This window comes from Solanum lycopersicum, chromosome 7, assembly GCF_036512215.1.
Source record: "Solanum lycopersicum chromosome 7, SLM_r2.1".
NCBI classification, from domain to species: domain Eukaryota; kingdom Viridiplantae; phylum Streptophyta; class Magnoliopsida; order Solanales; family Solanaceae; genus Solanum; species Solanum lycopersicum.
Genome location: NC_090806.1, coordinates 65254207 through 65274173, shown reverse-complemented (window position 1 = coordinate 65274173; position 19967 = coordinate 65254207). Strand labels below are relative to the sequence as shown.

General features: G+C 31.5%; 2 protein-coding genes and 1 long non-coding RNA gene across 5 annotated transcripts; 1 reads left to right on the top strand and 2 right to left on the bottom strand.

Moving 5' to 3' along the window:
• The first annotated feature begins 9599 nt into the window (after nucleotides 1–9599).
• LOC101262131 (H/ACA ribonucleoprotein complex non-core subunit NAF1) lies at nucleotides 9600–14475 on the top strand. 2 transcript variants are annotated; one of them, XM_010325415.4, is made up of 4 exons: nucleotides 9600–9775; nucleotides 9996–10752; nucleotides 12648–12725; nucleotides 12842–14475. In XM_010325415.4, exons 2-4 carry the CDS (start codon nucleotides 10003–10005, stop codon nucleotides 14306–14308), a joined length of 2295 nt encoding a protein of 764 aa, XP_010323717.1. In that variant the 5' UTR covers nucleotides 9600–9775; nucleotides 9996–10002; the 3' UTR covers nucleotides 14309–14475. The 2 variants fall into 2 exon arrangements, with proteins under 2 accessions (XP_010323717.1, XP_004243804.1); XM_004243756.5 differs by having other exon boundaries at nucleotides 9616–10752.
• LOC112941848 (uncharacterized) lies at nucleotides 11952–12739 on the bottom strand. The gene is made up of 2 exons (XR_003247513.2): nucleotides 12554–12739; nucleotides 11952–12471 (listed from the first exon to the last, which is right to left on the bottom strand). It is a non-coding gene; the product is annotated as an uncharacterized lncRNA (long non-coding RNA).
• Nucleotides 14476–15902: 1427 nt separating the features above from the next.
• Nucleotides 15903–19729, bottom strand: LOC101260246 (protein ULTRAPETALA 1). Of its 2 annotated transcripts, none has more exons than XM_010325418.4 (4): nucleotides 19555–19729; nucleotides 19119–19355; nucleotides 17776–18088; nucleotides 15903–16227 (listed from the first exon to the last, which is right to left on the bottom strand). In XM_010325418.4, the coding sequence occupies exons 2-4, from the start codon at nucleotides 19324–19326 to the stop codon at nucleotides 16053–16055; spliced, it is 696 nt and encodes a 231-aa protein (XP_010323720.1). In that variant the 5' UTR covers nucleotides 19327–19355; nucleotides 19555–19729; the 3' UTR covers nucleotides 15903–16052. The 2 variants fall into 2 exon arrangements, with proteins under 2 accessions (XP_010323720.1, XP_004243325.1); XM_004243277.5 differs by having other exon boundaries at nucleotides 19430–19627.
• Nucleotides 19730–19967: the final 238 nt, after the last annotated feature.

Genomic DNA, 19967 nt, shown 5'->3' with positions numbered 1-19967 from the left:
GTATATAAATATTTTTTATCATATTTGTGAGATATTGGTGTTCATGAATTCTAAAAATTACAATATATATGTCCTTCACGATAAAGAAAGACGATCTCCGTTCCTAATTACTTGTCCATTTTTCCTTTTATATAGTTGTCCCTGATTACTTGTCCATTTTGACAAATCAAGAAAGGACAAATTTTTTTTATCTATTATACCCACAATTAATTACTTTGAAAAATGTAAAACTTTTCATTCACTTCATAATTAATAGGGGTAAGATGGTAAACTAACTACGTCATTAATTATTTTTCTTAATAAGTGTGTCGATTCAAAAGTGGACAAGTAACAAAGGACAGAGGAAGTATTTAATAAATATCGGATAGATAAATAAAATTATGACACGTATATTCCGTTAATATACAGGTAATATATGTTCTACCTTTTGAACGTCAGGGAGACCAATGTTTTAATGAAGTTTTCCTTTTGCTAATTAATGAAGACGAAATGAATTTCATTTCCCTCCAATTTTTTGTTTCCCACATTTCTCAATTGACATAATATCTTATTTTAAAGCTCAATCTTTAAATCTCGAAAAAATATGAGATTTGAAAGAAAAAAGAAACTAATATTTTTACATTTTGATATATAGTAATTTATATATATATAACTGTGGTATTCAAGAATTATAAGTTATTTTTTACACATATCTTAATAAATTCCACGTGATATTTATTGTATTTGCTATTATAAGTTAGGATAAGAATCAAATAATTTTGTTCATCATAATTTGAACAAATAAAAAATGAATTACCAAATATATTTAAATTTGGAATTCCATATGTTCGTAAATACCCATAAAAATCCTACTTGTTTATTTTTTTTAATTGCATTTTGCCTCCAATCTATGACCACATTAGATTTGAGAATATGAAAATTACTGCCAGCAAAGCATTTTTCATTAATATTCTTGTTGTTCGTCGTTTCAAATTAAATACTAATATTCGCAATAAATACTGTGGTTGGATTATTGATCATTAAGGTAATAATTAAGTACACACTTTGTGTGTGTATATTAATATAAGCGTATAGTTTTATTAAAAGATAATGATTTTATCTGTACACGCTTTATTCAGTGGTCGAGCTGTGTGACTATTAAAATAAAATTAAAAAAGTATCGTGGTATTTAGAGTTCAAATTCAAAAAAAAATTCATTTAAATTCACATCCGTTATATTTCGTCGAAGGCATAACTTTTGTTAAAGTATTTTATTTTAAATAGTACATTATTTAAAGTAGAATTTAACACACATATATAATATTACTTTCTAACGAATAGTTTCGTAGCTATGCTCATGACGCTATCTATAATGTGCATTTACCTCTTGACGGAATCAGAAATTTTAACGATTAAAGATCTATATCGTTAAATTATTTTTGAACTACGTCGGATTTACTACTTAAATGAAAATTAATTTTTTTTTTTTTGCAGGTGATCATATGTAGATAAGACAGTATTTTGACTTTGTTAAAATGGAGTGATGGGTTGCCATATTTCTGCAATATTAAATGTTACAGTATTTTGACTTTGTTATATCTAATATTATAATTTATATAAATTATACTTATAACAAAAAGTCAAAACACAGAACAAAGTTATACTACTATGGAAAATAAGATACACGGTTTCTTATTTAATGACTTCATCATAATTGGACCTAGCAAAAGTAAATATATATATATATATATAAAATTAAAAAAAAAGTACAAAGCATTTATAAGTATTCCTTCGATCTATGGTATATGAAGTAAATTAAATTAAAGTTAGAATTATTTCAAATTATCGTCATCGGTAAAATGTTAAATTTTTTCATATACATTAATAGTTGTTCAGTATTAATTTGACATTGAATATATTAATGTTTTGAAAAATATATTGATACTGCATAATCTTTAAATAACAAAGATAAAAATAAATATATATAAGGTAAATTATGCCTTAATTATTCAAACTAGTGAAATATTATTGAACAATTATTTTTAGCAAAATAAATAAGTAAAGAAAAATAAAGACAATATTATTATTTAATAAATATCTCTTGAATTTCAAAGAAAATTATTGAGAATCTCTTTTTCATATTTACCCTTTCTGGAATAAGATTCTTAATTATACATTACATCTCTAAGAGATTAATCAAAAAAATTAATAGTAAAAATAATTTATAATTTATGTCCTTAATTATTTTTTTTAACGGGTGTGCCGCCCAATAATTCACTTAATATAATATATATGGTCTCTTGCTAAACTAACACAATAATATTATTATTAATGTTGAAAAGTTTCTATATCAAGAAGTCCATTAAATTACACCTTATCGTTCAAAAAAGGTTAGTAATTACTCCCTCCATCCGGTTTATTTGTTGTAGTTTCTATTAAAAATTTTGATTAATATTTATTAAATTAATATGCGAAAAATTATAATTTATTATATTTTTTATATAGTTTTAAAAAAATTTTTTTGGTTTAAAATATTTAATTAATGTGATATAAATTAAATTTTAAAAATTAGTCAAATTAATTTTCGAAAAACGCAACATAACAAACAATACCAGAAGGAGGAAGTAATTTCTTTCTTCGTCACATATTAATCGTCCAAATTATTTTAAATTATTTATTAATTTATAAAATCAAAATATAATTAAGCAATTATTGCAATTTATTCTTATAATAATACTTTTAAAAAGAGTATATACAACTTTGTAAAATTTTAAAAAATTCTTAAAAAATAAATTAGTGAAGAACTCAATTAATATATAGATGATATCATTATAATTGATCACTACTATTATAAATCCTTGTAAATTTAACGAAATTTTTATTTCTACAACATGAATATGTGGATGACAATTTATCAATCATATGGAAAATTATCATTATATTACACTCTAAAACACACTTGATCATGACCTATTGGAATATATACTTCTAAATAAACGTGGAAGACAGAGGGCTCGTAGTAATTATTGCCTATATTTTTGCATTTACTTTGAAAATAGGAAGTCCTCATTTAAAGCGATGAAAAAAGAGAAATATATTCTTGAATTATCGTAAATAGCATGGAAATATTTTCGTTTTTTTTTTTTGTATTTTTGAAACATTAATGTTCATATCGTTTAAAAACTAGAACACATATATTCTTTATGCAAACGGACATGCAAGTGTCATAATCTTATCCGCCGATCCGACATTTATTAAATATCAGATTGACGGATAATATTGTGCAACAGGTCCCTGTTTAGTCTTCTGTAAAAGAAAAGAATATTTATATTGTAGTTTTTGAACAATAAAAACACCACTGTAACAATATCTCAAAAATATAACGAACGACATTTACATATAATTTTTAATAATTTGGATATCCTTTTTCCTTTTAAATCACATACTTAAATGGTTCGAGAGACTAAAGAAATTAGTCGGATTTTCAAACTAGATCCTTCATTTAATATTCCTGAAATATATTAAAAAGATTTTTAAAAAATAGTATTTGATTTTTTAAAAAAATTGAAAGCAATTTATCTTTTTATAGTCAATTTTTATTTTTTGGCAGACGTGTTGTTCTGTGAGTGATCGTAGAGTGATGGGTTGCCATATTAATTATTACATGCAACAAGTTACGTGTAGAGTGTTTTGACTTTGCCAACTGTATAAACAAAAAATAAATATATTCTACATTTGATGTGTCAACTATATAATAATTAATATGATCATATTATACAATGTTAACAAATAATAGTAAAGTAATAAATACATGAAATAAAACGGTGGCTCTTTAAAGGTTTCATATCATAATTATTGGAACAAAAGAGATTAAAAATAATAGGCTTTTAGTCAATAATTTCGCTCTCAAATTAATCTCCCACTACAATAATGTATTAATAATAAATGATTTATACTATTATAATGATAATATCTTATGCGAGTAAATTATTCTGATAAAAATTACGATATTGACTTTTAAATATATTTTTTTAAGTGACAAATCGATTTCTTTCTAACAAGACATTATACGCACACATTTATCTAGCTTTCCTTAACAAGTTACAAAATTCTTCCTTCAACTTTCGTTATCTTTATTATAATCGAATATGTTTTTAATTCTATATTTTTTTACTATATGAATATGTTAGTACTTCTTTCTGTTTTTTCTTATTAATTATAAATAATTAGAAGAGATCATTTTTGAAAACATTTTTGAAAAAAAAAACATTTTGAGCTTCTTCCTTTTTCCAAAATAAAAAAAAACTTTGTTTCCAAATTCACTAGTGATAAAACCCAACCCCCAACTAACTGAATATGTTGACAATGTGAATGAGCCTATATTGTTGCCAAATTCTCTTCTAATTACTTGACTTTTTAGACATTTATTTATTATTATATAAAAACAAAACTTGGCAATTCTAACACGCAACGACTCTGGATAAGTTGTTGATTAGTCGCGGAGTTAGAAATTAAACAAAATTTTTCTTCTTCAATATAATTAAGAGTGTGTATATATATATATATAAAAAAAAAATTCTGTATGTGCTATAATTTTCCGATAAAAATTATGCATGATATTCAATGGCAGACCTACCTGTTGGTCAGGGTTATCGAGCGCACTTCTTCGTCAAAAAATTACATTGTATATTGTGATAATCTTACTTTAAATAAATATAAATACATAAATTAACGCCTCTCGAAATAAGTCTAAAGGTTCAATCTTTTTGATTAGAGGTTTGCCATAGATCGTGTGTTAAGCCCTATATTATATTTTAAGGACTTCAGTAATTAAGAGTTAATATCACTTTCTCATATGGGGTCTAAATACATCTCATCCTTGTAAAAATAAAAACAATTTTTAAGTGTGGAGTATTTGCTCAATGAATTAAGATATCGATAAGTCTATAATAACTAGTGCATTATAATGGATCACAAAAGTCTTTTTCAAATTATTAATTAATACAATCTAGATATATTTTTCTATCGGAACATGTGTCGATAAAATGGTGACATTCAATGAAATTTTTATCATTTAGAAAATGCTCATGAACATGGCATTATTGGGATACATCTAATGAAGCCATTGGTATTAGTTAGGTATCCATTAAGGACTACTAAAATATATATTTTTTTAAAAATAATAATGATGGATTAAGCTACATACCTTTAATTCGTTGAGCGAGAGTCCTATTTCATACAGAACTCTCATCACTGTCAGGAGCGGACCTACGTGCAATACAGGGTGTTCACCCGAACATCCTCAATAAAAAAAATACTCTGTATATCTAAGGTAATTTTTTTGAATTTGTGTGGATATATATATTTTGAACACCCTCAATCACAAATGAATGAGATAGCCCAGCAGCAGCTAAGCTCAAAGTTACGTGCAACGACTCAGGTTCGAACTTTTGGGTTGGCATTTTATTTATTTTATTTTATTGGCTTATTTACATATTTATACTTTTATTTTTCGAACCTCCGGAATAAAAATTCTAGATCCACCATTGATCACTGTGTTCGACTTTGCCATCAAACAATTTTAGTGTCCAAAGGTTATAGCTAATATGATTTTATATCCTTCTAACATATTGTACATAACTAGTTTCTGACAACGTGCGTTGCACGTTTATTTTTTACTATTGTTATATAATTTAAAATTAAGTTATCAAATAGAAAATGTTTAAATCAACAATATTAATTTTACCAATTATATTTCATGTATCAACAAAAATAAATAAAAAGGGATTGCGCATTTGGCACCAAGCAAAAAGTATGTGAAATTAATTAATATAATATAGTCTCCTTTAACTTTGTATAAGTCTTTTTTATAATCTAAATATCAGTGATAACCTTTTATAGTCATAAATGGATATTAAAAATACATGCACACTTATTAATTAGATTGCCTATTTTATTTTAATGAGATACGATAGAGTGAAATATTTATATTTTTAAGTAAGATTCTAAAATTAAAAGACAGTACTATCAAAATTATACAAGATTAAAAGCAATTACATTTAAAATATAAAATTGACAGATATATAATTTAAACGCTGAACTTCATACATGTATTTCAAAAGCTCATAATAATAACTAAAAGATTACAACACCACAATGAATTTATTAGAAATGCAATAGAAATTAGAAACAACACTAATCTTCGTGATAAAGAATATATATCGAAAGAGATATGAGGACTTAGACAAGTCTAAAAAGAAGTCTTCAAGTTCTTCTCCCCACCTCATGTATTCTATTTTTTCATGTCTTTTTTGCCTATCATAGATGGAATAGATTTTTGATTATCAATTGAATGACATTTTCTTTCATTTTTCAATGGTTATCATAGTTCTTAAATAGTAGTAAAAATGTCTGTTTAAATTCTATATTTTTCAGTTCTAAATAATAGTCTTTAATATATAGATAGATGGTAAGATGAAAAATACAAATCATAGTTAGACTTAATAAGAGAATTAACATTACCACTAATAACTATTGCTTTGAACTTGGAATCTAGTCTAGTTTTTTAATAATTAAAAAGATGAAAAACATAAATCATTGTAATTAGTAATAATGAGGCAATTACAAGTCATCTCAATAATTTATTACTAATTCATTCATATATAATAACACATTTTTAATATCTTAGTAATAATAAATCAAATAAATAAAATCAGTGGCATTAATCAAATAAACGGAGAGTCACACTTTTCATATGCCAGTAACTATTGGATATACATGTACAATAAAAATATATCTTTTCACATTCCAAACTTTTAATTATTTGCATATATTTTAATTAAGAATTAATTTAAGGAAATGCAAAAGTCATCTACATTTTTATTAAAATAATTTAACATTTAAACTAAATAATTAAATGTTTTTATAACATTTTAATTTATAGCAAGGATAAAATTGTAATTCAACTTTTAACTTTTTTGTTCCCTCTTATAATAATATACGATTGATTAACATATACATTGATGAAATACATATGTTCTAGTTTGAGAAATTTGTTACTTTATAGTTTATAGGGAGAAGGGTCAAATATACTCCTAAACTATTTGAAAAGTTTTAGATATACCCTCCGTTTAAAGTTTGGTTCATTTATACCCTTGCCGTCCAACTTTTGGTCTACATATACCCTTTGAGTGTTAGTTGGCCAACTCGAAATATCCAACTCAGTTTATTTTTATTTAAATGTCAAATGGATTTTCCACGTCATTTTTATGTATTATCACTTGACATTTATATTCAAGGGAGGGTCAAATATGACCCTAAACTATTCGAAAGGTCTAGATATACCCCCGTTTAAAGTTTGGTCAATTTATACCCTCGCGTCCAAACTTTTGGTCTACATATGCCCTTATGGGTGTTAGTTGGTCAATTCGAAATATCCAACTCATTTTATTTTTCTTTAAATGCCAAATGGATTTCCCATATCATTTTTATATATTATTACTTGACATTTATATTAAAAGAGAAAGGGGTCTTTTATGCCCCTAACTATCCGACCTAATTTTAAAACACATATACGACCCGTCTTTTAAATAATCTGTACAACCCGACCCTTTTTTTTAAATACCCTATATGGGTCGGATTAGGGCATAATTGAACCATTTAAATGGCGAACACTATCGTGCTCTGATTGGAACCGCGCGAGGAATCAATGGCACGACAACTAAAGGAAAAGGAAGTCGAGGTTTGAAAAGCATTTTGGCCCAACGCAGAGCTGGAGGCACAAACCTGGCAGGCAAGGGCTAGAGTAGAGGAATTCACCGCAATAACGTTATAGACACAAATGCAAGCTGCAGCAGGCGATGATGATGTAAATAACAAAATAATTCACACATATATGAGTCGGATTAGGGGCATAATTGAACCATTTAAAAGACGATCGTATATGTGTTTTAAAATTGGGTCGGATAGTTAGGGCATAAGTGACCCCTTTCTCTTTTAATATAAACGTCAAGTGATAATTTATATGAATGATGTGAAATCTCATTTGTCATTTAAAGAAAAGTAAAATGAGTTGGATATTTCGAGTTGACCAACTAACACCCATAAGGGCATATGTAGACCAAAAGTTGGACGCGAGGGTATAAATTGACCAAACTTTAAACGGGGGTATATCTAGACCTTTCGAATAGTTTAGGGGCATATTTGACCTTTTTCCCTTGAATGTAAATGTCAAGTGATAATACATAAAAATGACGTGGAAAATCCATTTGGCATTTAAATAAAAGTAAAATGAGTTAGATATACCGAGTTGGCCAACTAACGCCCAAAAGGGCAAATGTAGACCAAAAATTGGACGGCGAGGGTATAAATGAACCAAACTTTAAACAGAGGGTATATCTAAACCTTTTCAAATAGTTTAGGGGTATATTTAACCCTTTTCCCTAGTTTATAATATTGTGTATGCCACAAATTATATGTTCCTAAGGCTTTTAGAAAGCATGAAAATTGAAAACTAATTAAAGCAATGTACATAAACACTCTTAGTCAGAAGATACATGTTATTCAATATTTTCGTTTGCGAAAAGCATATGTAAGTTATTTTCATATGCTTTTCGACAACCATAAAATTATATGAATTTTAAAAAGTAAAGTGCAAAATTCCCTAAAATCATGTAATTGGGCTGTTCTTGTATCTCTTTGTAGAATGGGCCTGCTTCAAAGATTACAAATGAGCAGAGGAAGTGCACAAAAAGCCCATTTATTCCCGTTTAAAACTTTGTTTTTTCTACATTTAGTAAGAAAATTATTTTCATCATTTTAAGTAATTCATTATACATTATGATACGCTCAAAAAAATTAATATAACTTATCTATACATGATTTATATACTAATTATACATTATGATATACTAAAAAGTTGAATATAGCTTAAAATATGAAGTATACACTAAATATACGTTTACCATTCAACTCCAACAAACTCGAAATCTCCTCTAAACAGTCCTAAATCTTAAATATGAAATTCTTTTAATATTTTAATATATAATTCGACTTATATTTGCGACGGATTGATTTTTTTAAAAAAAGGGAAACAATAAAGAAGAAGAAGGTAGCAAAGTTTATGAGCGGCATATTCTACGTAAATAGGGCAAAGTACAAAATTGCATACACTTGGGTTCTAATTTATTATACCATTTTTTCGAAAGTTTCCTAATTATAATAATCTTTTATTTTTCATAAACAATACATTAATTAAAATATTGTCGCGTTAAATATATTAAATCTCTTTTATTATCGGATACATTAGTCTTTAAATACATAACCTTTCAGATAAATAACAGTGGATGTATGTGTCGGGTATTAAAATACACATAATTCATAATCGGAAGGATATATCCGATATAATGAAAGAGAGAAAGAAAATGATTTTTTTAATTTTTTTTTTAAATGATGAAATATTTTAGAGATTATGATATCTAACGTTATGTATTTATGTAATAATTTTCTGATTAATTATCCTTTTAAAAAGGTAAACCAAATCAATTTTACTTCCGTTATAACAAATATCAAATAATTTTATCATACAATATAATAAATATAAATATCGAAGTGCATTTGAAGACCAAAAATAGAAAATAAGGACCATTTTGTTCAATTTCCAAAGTTTCTGGTGATTTTTGTCCCTGTAAATTGTTCTGTTAAACCCTAGTAGGGTTTAAGAAGATTGATTGCTCAAGTTAAGCGCCCCATAAAAATCGCTTACCAAAACTCTCTCATACGTTGTTTATAAAGTCAGGTATTCTCCTATTTTTCAAGTTACTATGATAAACTTCTTGAAAACCCAATTTTTATCACTTGATAATGGTGGATTTTCTGTATAATTCAACCCCTGAAGAGGTTGAAGATGATAAAAAAAATCAACCTTTTTCTGACCCTTTAAGCCAACTATCTATCCCTGACTTTGACGAATTCTCTTTGTCTTTTGCTGATTCTCTTCTTGATTTTGATTCCCTCAGTGATTTGATGTCGGATAGTCCTATGGCTGATAAAAAACAACAACCCCTTGAGCTTGGTTCTGTTAATGATGGAGTTTCTGAGAAATGTCAAACTCAAACTGAGGACCCTTTGTCTTGTTTGAATCAAGAAGAGAGTCAAATTGGGGTTTCTGAGAAATGTGATATTCAAATGGAGGACCCTTTGAGTTGTTTGAATCAAGAAGAGTGTCAAATTGGGGTTTCTGAGAAAGGTGATATTCAAACTGAGGACCCTTTGAGTTGTTTGAATCATGAACAGAGTTCTGAGAATGGGATGAAAGTTGAGGAATTTGATTCAATAGTTGAGGAGAAGATGGGTAGAGTTAGTATAAGTGGGATAGAGGATGAAAGAGTAGTTGATCAAGCTGATGTTGGAAATGTTAGTGGCAGTGTGGTGGCGGCAGCGGCGGCAATGATTAGCAAGAATGAGGAGAGTGATAATAAAGTTGTCATCAGTAGTAAGGTTGTGGAAAGAATTGTGAATGATAATGGAAATGGTAGTATAGTGAGTAATAGTGATACGGAGTCTGAAAGTGAAAGTGAAAGAGAAGCCTCTTCCTCGGCCTCTAGTAGTGACAGCGATGAAGATGAGAGTAGTTCTAATGATGAAGCAGAAGAGGAGGCGAATATGGAAGAAGGCGAGATTGTAGCATCTGATGTCGATGAGATGGTTGGTTGGGATGACGACGATGAGGACACTGGTGTTAAGGGGCCTATCAGGTCTAAGAATGAGGTTCAGGTAATAATTATTATCACTTTATATGTAAATGGTAGTGCATTTGAATTACTAATGATTGTTATGTTTGAGCTTTTAATGAAAGTGAAGTATCAGACGTCCACGGTCATTGTACCACTTAAGCTAATAATCCCTCAGTTATTGCTTAATCAAATTTTGGTCAATTACACAAGACATTTACTTGAGGCAGTGCTGCTTCGAGTTTTGAATGTCCATTTGTTTTCAATCATGGAACTGGTTGAATGTAGTGAAATCAACCATATGTATAAAGTAACAAAATTTAGGTGTACCTAGTTTAATAGGCATCTTCCAATGGAACCCAGAGGCAAATTAAAGTGCAAGAAAGAACTTGTGTCCTATACACATTTAGGAGATTGTTGTCCTATTACAGAACATAAGCACTACTTCACATTTTATGAATAGGTATCAGCATGAACATAATCATCAAAATATTTGAATTATTAATTATGAATTTATCTTCGTTATATTGGAGAACATTATTATAGTACCACAATAAATATACTAATACATTGTAGATGCGTCTATGGAGTGATTATATATTCTCATTTTAGAACTGCCACTGAATGCTAATACTACTGATGTTACAGTTATCTTGAGGTAGTAGGTTAAGTGCGAAACAATTTGGTAGGTAATTGTATATAGTATATACTCAAGTCTTAAGTGCTTGATTCTTCTGCACCTTATGGAATACAATGGAAAAATGTCTAAATTTCAGCTAAATAGCAAGAAAACACACCCTTTTTAGGGCGTCTATAAGAGATGATACTTTAATAGATCCCTGTAAATCATGAACAGGATTTCCGAGTAAAGAATGACTGGCCTACATATAGTCAACTCTGAAACACAAATCTTTGATCATTGTAGTAGAATTGAACCAGAGTCACTTGTGTAGGTACATGTCTAAATGTTGCAAATCTGTTAGCATTTGATTGACAGCTTGAAATTCTCTGTGTATTTAGTGAGTAGTCTAAAGATGTAATACGGAACTTTGTGCAAAGTGGAGTTCATCTATCTCCCTGATAATGCATCCAAAGTCCCAGTTATAGGCCATGCCTAAAGATAAAGAGGAGTGATATTAGATTTTTCTGTTTTTACCTCACCTTCTATCTTCACTGGCATCATGTCGCTTTTGGTAGACTTTGCGAATGCATACTAAACGGCGAATGGAAGACATAATTTAGAAGAAGAAAAAGATTGCTTTGTCTCCGTTTTATATCTATCTGCTTATCTTTTGAAGGACATCTTGATCAATCACTGTCAGATGATATTAATCTATGGGGGGAGAGTGCTAATAAATTTATATACTGATGATATTAAGACTAACGCCTAAGAGTAGAGTGCTCTAGATCTCTAAGAAGCACTTTAGCCAAAGAACTATCTATAAATCCATCAAGAAATTATGTGGCACTCCAAAATCAGTTGGAACCAGACAACCAGTTATTCCTGTTCATTTTAGTCCTTGCTGAACATTGCATCTTTGGGTGGATTAAGTAATCTGGATTTCGCACTTCTCCTTATATGGTTAATAAGTTTAATTCCAACAGTCGGTGTCGCCATAACAATCATTTGCTTCTATTGTAAAGCGCTTCTGCACTAAATATATTCTTGACATGAAAATAGTGGCTTTCTCTGTCTCATAGTTATTTGTCTTGAGAGTAGGAACCAGCAGATGTACCTTTTTAGAAATTTTATGGTGCTGACCTGAAGAACTTAAAAGGGTTGACTTGTGTTAAGTGAAATGAAGTACAGTAAGATTTTGGAAACATGTATTTGTTTTGGTCACCTCATGGATGATTAGCACGTGAAAGTGATGTTTTGAATTTGCTTTCATGTTTTATGTCAACATGTAAAAACTCAATCATACTTGTTAATTGCAGGTTCTACCCCCAGTTCCGGAAGTGACTGCAACCTTGCAACCACATCACCAGATGCAGCCTGTAGGAGTTGTGTCGTCGGTAAGACTAAAAAGCTGAAAACAAAAAAAGTCAAAGATTATGTCAATGGTGCTTGATTATAATTGATTAAACTTTATTATCTAAAGGGCTTATTTCATCTATGTATGGTGTGACAGACTATTGGTGCCCAAGTTGTAGTAGAAGGGGTGGAGAAGCATACTCCTCTTTGTGATGGTTCTATTCTCTGGATAACAGAAAGCAGATTTCCACTCGGTATAGTAGATGAGATTTTTGGCCCTGTCAAGAACCCGTACTACATTGTAAGATACAATTCGGAAAATGAAGTTCCCCCTGGAATCCACCCAGGCACCTTGATCTCTTTCGTCCCTGAATTTTCAAGTTATATCTTAAATGACAACAGTCTTTACAAGAAAGGGTATGATGCATCTGGTGAAAATGATGAAGAGGCGTCTGAGGATGAATTTTCTGATGATGAGAAGGAAGCTGAACACAGGAGAATGCTAAAAATGAAAAAGAGGGACGTCATGAATGACCAGAAACCAGGAAACAGGAAGGACAAAAGGAATCTGAAAAATCGACCACAGAACTGGAAACATGATCAAGGTGTGGCTGCGGATGTGCAACATAAAAATGGTAAGCTATCAGTTGACCAAAGTCCACGCTTTATTCCAGCTGCTGCTGCTGCTGCTGCTCCTATGGATCAAGGCATTCATCAAAGCGCCCCTCGTCAAGGACATGGACAGAGTATCAGGCCTCCATCAGTTCCTCCATTCCCTCATATGCAAAATTCCCCTGGCTTAGCATCACCGTCAACTGGAGTTTGGCCTAATGGATTCCCATTTCAACAGCCCCAGAATATGGGCTTTCCTAACACACTGCCGAATATGGGTATGTCATGGCCCCAACAAGGTCATCCTCAGCAAATGTTTCAAATGCCATTGCCAAATGCATTACCTTTTGAGCAGCAAATAAATCCAGCTCTTCCGCCTAACTTTATGTTCCCAGGTGGGCTACCAAATTTTGGTGCAGGGCCACCATTTGGACCTTGGCCTGCGTTTGGACAAAATGTTTTTAATCAACCAGGTATGCCGATGGGCTTACCAGGCCAATTTACTCCTGCACCCATGAATTTGGGAGGTCAGGTACCAGCGAATGGACCGCAATTAGGACAGAACAACAATTCACAACCAAATGCTGTGGTTCCTGGGTACATTAATGGCTCTCCAAACTTCAATCAAGGACAATCACCTTCTCCAATGAGCATACCAGGCCAATTTACTCCTCCACCGATGAATTTGGGAGGTCAGGTACCAGCGAATGGACCGCAATTAGGACAGAACAACAATTCACAACCAAATGCTGTGGTTCCTGGGTACATTAATGGCTCTCCAAACTTCAATCAAGGACAATCACCTTCTCCAATGAGCATACCAGGCCAATTTACTCCTCCACCGATGAATTTGGGAGGTCAGGTGCCCGAGAATGGACCAAAATCAGGACAGAACAATAATAATGTCTCTCCAAACTTCACTCGAGGCGCTCATTCTGGTGGTGGTCGGAGAGGAAATCACAGGGGTGGTGGCCGTTTTGGTGGTAGGAGAGGTAGGTCACAATGTAACTGAAGTTGTGGAAGCCTTTACTTCATAACTTTCATTAGAAAGGTTAGTATAGTAGTTTTATGGTTTTACTTTTCCCTTCTCTTTTAGGGATCAAGTGTGTGTAGTAGGACTATCCACCTTCTCTTATGTAATGAATATTGTCCCAAATTCGAAATGTTTGTTTTCCACCAGTTCTCTCCTTGCTCGAAAATGCACAACGATACACAAAAGCCTTGGCTTTACACATCTGCTCTCAGTTTTTGCCTTGAATGATGTTGGAGTGTGATGGGATCAGGTACTCAGATGCAAAGAACCATACTTTGGATTCTTCTATTTTCAGTTTTCCACCTTGCATCTGGTAATTTGCGTTTGGGGGCTCGATTAATTTGGATTTGTACTGGGAGGTATCACTTTCATATGCCATAGATTCACTGTTCGTATAGTTTTCAAATATTTATATTTTATTTATGAAATATTGAGGTGATATAGCTTAGAAAATTAGTCACATTTACTCCTCAGAAGCAAAACATTAAGGGGTGCTCCTAAAATAATCGAAATAACAAACCAAATCAATTAGAGGTTACTTTTATGTAAAATGTTATAAAACTTTTAGTACATACTACATAGTACATTTAAATCTTTTGTACTCATATCACGTAAATATATTCACCAAACTCTGAAAAGAAATGACTTAATATTTTTCTTTGCTAGAAATTTAATATGAAACTTTATGATACTCAACATACATCATCAGTCAAAAGGCCACACCCTTGCATGTTTGTTAGATAGTACTCCTATTCGTATATATTTAAGAATTTATTGATTTAATATAAGTATCAAAACAAAGATCTAACATTTTTTTTACTAAATAAGATAGCATTTTGATCAGTTTATTTACGTCCTTTACCTCTCTCATAGTTCTCAACATGTAGATTTGTTTTTATTCACTAAAGTACTACGTACTTCTTTTGCCAAACTTTTAAGGTTGGAATATTTTTGAATAAGTTATTCCATCATATACATGGAATAGTTTATTCCATCACAAAGACATAAATGATGGGATAAATAATTTTAAAAATGTTTAATATCTAACTAAACATAAAATAAAATAGTCCTGCATTTTATCATTATCATATATTCTTATACCTTGCACTAAACAACGAGTCCATTCACCTTTTGCTTTTTCGATGACTAGATTAAGATTTTGTGCTTTTATGGGGAATGGTTGAATCAGTCTTGCAAATTCATCCTCCATTAATAAAAAGAGGTTTACAACAAATGATTTTTCTTTCTTTTCATCACTAAAAAGTGCATATTTTAATGTTATATATATTCTACATTTGATGTTGCATAACAAACTATTTGGGTGCCCTTTATAACGCATTAATGAAAAAGGAAGACCAGTATAGTGGGAGGCATCTTTTTGGAAATATGAAATACTTTAGTAGGTTTATTCTTTGTCAAATATGCTGTAAAGATCAGGTGGACCAAAAATTCGAACTTTATGAAATCTTAGCATTAAACCTTTATTTGAACAATGGGTTCAAACGTAACGTTTGATGAAGTTTTACTCATAAATTTATATTCCGCATCAAAACAGGAAAACGATGCATCAATATTTATAGACAGAAGAAAACCTTTGATTGTGAATGTAAAACGGCAATTAATGGGTCTTAGATATGTCAGCAAAAACATGAGCAGTAGGGGTTTTTAGATGAATTAATAATGATGGGGAACACATACCCCATTCAAATTGGAAACAAATAATTCAGCCTTTTGCATTCTTTGTGAAGTCACTGCACGTCTGGCAACTGCAGTCCGAAAATCTGCATATTTCGCAACCAAAACAAACACAGGTGGTGCAACCTTTACATGTGGGAGAACGAGAACATCCCCTGTACACCCTACGGCTTGCTCGCTCTTCTTCATCGTCACATGAAAATCTGATACATACAAGTCAGTAATCGAGCAAGTCCATAATTTAAAAACACGAAAAAACAAGAAAATTCAGAGGATCATCACTTCATATTTGACAGCTAAAAGAGAAGAGAAAGCTGACAATCTTAACAAATTTGCAAATTTTGAGTGACATTGGAAATGAACGCTTTTGTTAGTTCAACAACTGCAAAGAAAAGATCGTTGCACGGTATATCAAGTAGCAAAGAAAGCTTTTTACCACCTAATAAGATGGGGACATGCATCAGCATATTCCTTTATATCACTTGAAACTACAACATTTCAGATTCACCAAAACAAACCAAGAAAGCAGATGGCATGTGCAGGGGAGTGGATGCAATTACAAGGGATGGCATTTTAAATTCCAATACTCATAATAAACAACTATTTATGTCAAGGACAAGTGGTTGACTTCGAAAATATAACAAAGCAAAAAAGCATTCTCCTCTAAAGGATTAAGTTCTGACCATAAGCAGAGATCCCATGAGCATATGATCAGAAAACAGAATACTATGAAGGACACTACTTCTGGAAATGAAAATCGATAGTTATTTGAATGCAGTAATAGCTGTAATTAAGCTTTACTTCCAGTCACCCTTTATCTGTTAACTCTACCTACATCATCAAATCCGAAGTGCCATTTAACTTGGATGTAGGAGCAAAGGCCATATGAGTTCCCTTCCCACCCCAGAATAAGCACTTTTTTCCTTTTTCTGTTTGTGCTTGGGGGTGTGAGTTAAAGATATTACGTGAATAACTGCTACAAAACTAATATGTAATCACATATCCTAAACTATCTTCTCATTTCTAGAGCATCATATGTAGGTAAATAAACTGATGAAAGAGCTCCCCTCTCAGATTCTGAGCTGTTCTTTCTAAAATAAGGTTCTTACACCTTTTACCTACACACTATTAGTATGATATAGGTCATACATGAATGCTTAGTCATGGTTCAAATTTGATCAGATCGTAAAGTACTTTGCTAATGACGGTTCACTAGGATGAATATTAAATATTTCTTTGAATCCTTCTCCCAAACATGCAAGATCCACAGCATGCAAAAGTTTCCTGCCTGTACTTCTATTTCACCTTTCATGACTTTCCTCTTTTTGTCGAGATTTCACCATTATAATATGAAAGTTTTTTTCTTTTAAGGAGGAGGAGCAGAACTAGAAATTAGAATGGACAAAATCCACCGATAAAACACATATTGCCTGGTCGTTCATGCTGGACTAAAAGACATAAAATGATTGAAGTGGGAAAACAAATCATATACAGATTATACAAAGGTAAGAGCACTCATGAATCAACTAAAGACTTCCAAGACAAACTAACAAAACGCAACTATTTTCCATTCCATGACTTCTGCAACCATTGACAATACCCATTCTGTGAACAAGATACAAATTTTGTTACTTTGATCAATTAAATAAATTTTACATTTAGGAAAAAATCAACCGCAGCATGCATGTGTAAGAGGGTGGTGAATCCAGAAAATGAAGAACAAAATAACAACTTGAATAAGAGGAACATACTTGTCATAAGGAATACAAGAGCAGTTCCAATGCACATTCGCCAAAGCATCATGGTAAGTTCTGCACTCTTCCTTTGAACGGAGACGGAACCTGCGGGCTTTGTTGCACTCGGTACATCTTAGGAACTCATCACGATGACAAGCTTTTCCATTTTGAGAAATAGCATGCTTTAGAGACTTGTTATAATATTTTAGCAATGGGGTCTTTACCACAGGAACTTTATCACCATTGACAATGATCCATACATTATTTTTCCATTTCCTAGCAGTTTCTCTCCCAGAATGCTTCTCAAACGCAGACGGAGTAAGCTTGTCTGTTCACAAAACACAAAACACTTAATAGGAGCACAACGCACAAGAAGGCTATGAACAAATGTAAAAGAGAGGAAAATATGGCATCAGATTCAACATAACACGTTCAATCAACTCTCCGCAGGAACTTTATCACCATTGACATACAAGAAGTATTAACAACTAAGAAGCTGACTATCTACATTCCAGACAGTGAAAAAAGAGACTCTTGTTAAGTAGCACAAGTACAAGTGGTAGGACTTAATTTACTTTATCAGATAATTCTTTCTGTGGGGTGTTATTTTATCAAGTACAAAATCGATTCTTTGTGGCTTATGATTGTAAAATATAAAGAAAGGAGGAAACCAGGAGGATACATAGTGAATGATTAAAAAGAGAAATATGCTCTGACAACAAATGCTGTCGAGAGAATCTGGTGAGTGATAGTATAAGATTTCTTTTGATATCACAGCTAAATATTCAACCAAAAACACTGCACAAGCCCCACGATAAACATTTATTAATTAAGAGTTGATGGTTTTCAAAAAGTTGTCATGGCCAAGTTGTAGAAATGGTAGAACCAATGAGTTGTTTAGCATAAGATGATACCATCAAAAGTGATGCTTTGAAGAAAAATCAAACAGAACTCTAACTCTGCATCAAAGGTCAAGAGTCTTAAACAACTAAACCTGCCTTCAAAGAACCATTATCACATAACGAACACACAATGTATTTCTACCTTTGTTGACATGCTTATCAATAACATATCCCGTGTAATTTCACAAAGTGGAGTCTTGAGACATAGAATGTACGCAAGGTAAGGTTGACAAGAGACGCACAAAATTGCCAAAGAAACATCAAGAACTTCAACACACAACACCAAAGAACACACACTACCACAGAAGCAGAAACTATGCTCTCTGAGGCAAACTTACATACACATAAAATGTTACACATAAATCAAACACAGAGTCGACGATAGAATAAAACCCACGAACAACATGCATTTGACGCAAACCCCCATTTGATCTAAAGTTTGTTAAAAAAAAAAACCTTCAGTGCATCCAGGAGTACATTCACAGGTGATTTCAAGTTCACCAGACGAGAAAACCCTAAGTCTAGCAACAGCATCACCATATCGATGGCTTGTACACCCACACATCACCTCCACATAATCATCGCATCTCTTTACCCCACTTATCTCACGCAACTCCTCTTCCGTGAACAACAACGTCACCACTCCGTTACCACCATTCTCCATTGATGAAATCTCTTCTCCTCCAACTCTCTCTGTTACCTCAAAACCAAAACAAAATCCGTAAAAATCAAAATCAAATCAAAAAACAAAGAATCAAATCACCCACTTGCCATATATATCCGTGTCTGCTTTTGTATGTGTCGATGCACACATACATATATATATACACAGATTATAACTGCAAATGCATTTGCTGCAGATATAGAGAGAGAAAGTAAGAGAGAGAATGACCCAGATTGTAAAAATGGCCTCCCTCAGCAAGCACGCATCTCCACGGAGTCAGTCCAAGAGATCTGGTGTAAAAAGCGTTGAAAAGGAGGAGCTTTAGGGCTTTTTATAGAGAGACGAGTCTCTTTTTCTAACTCGTAAAAATAACGATTGCGAATTTTTAAATATTAAAAAAAAAGAATTTATATTTTGAATTCGTCTCTTATAATGTACGTTTAATTATTGTGATGTGAATATTTTTTTGGTGCATTCTTAGTAGTGGGAGTGACTTATGGTTAATGTTTATTTGGAGTTATCATTCACGACGAAACTTGAAGAGTTTACATATAAATCAAACTCTAATTTAATTTTAGTTTTGTTTCTTTTCAAAGAAAAAAGAGATTCCTTTACGACTCGAATTTATTTTATTTGTTGAG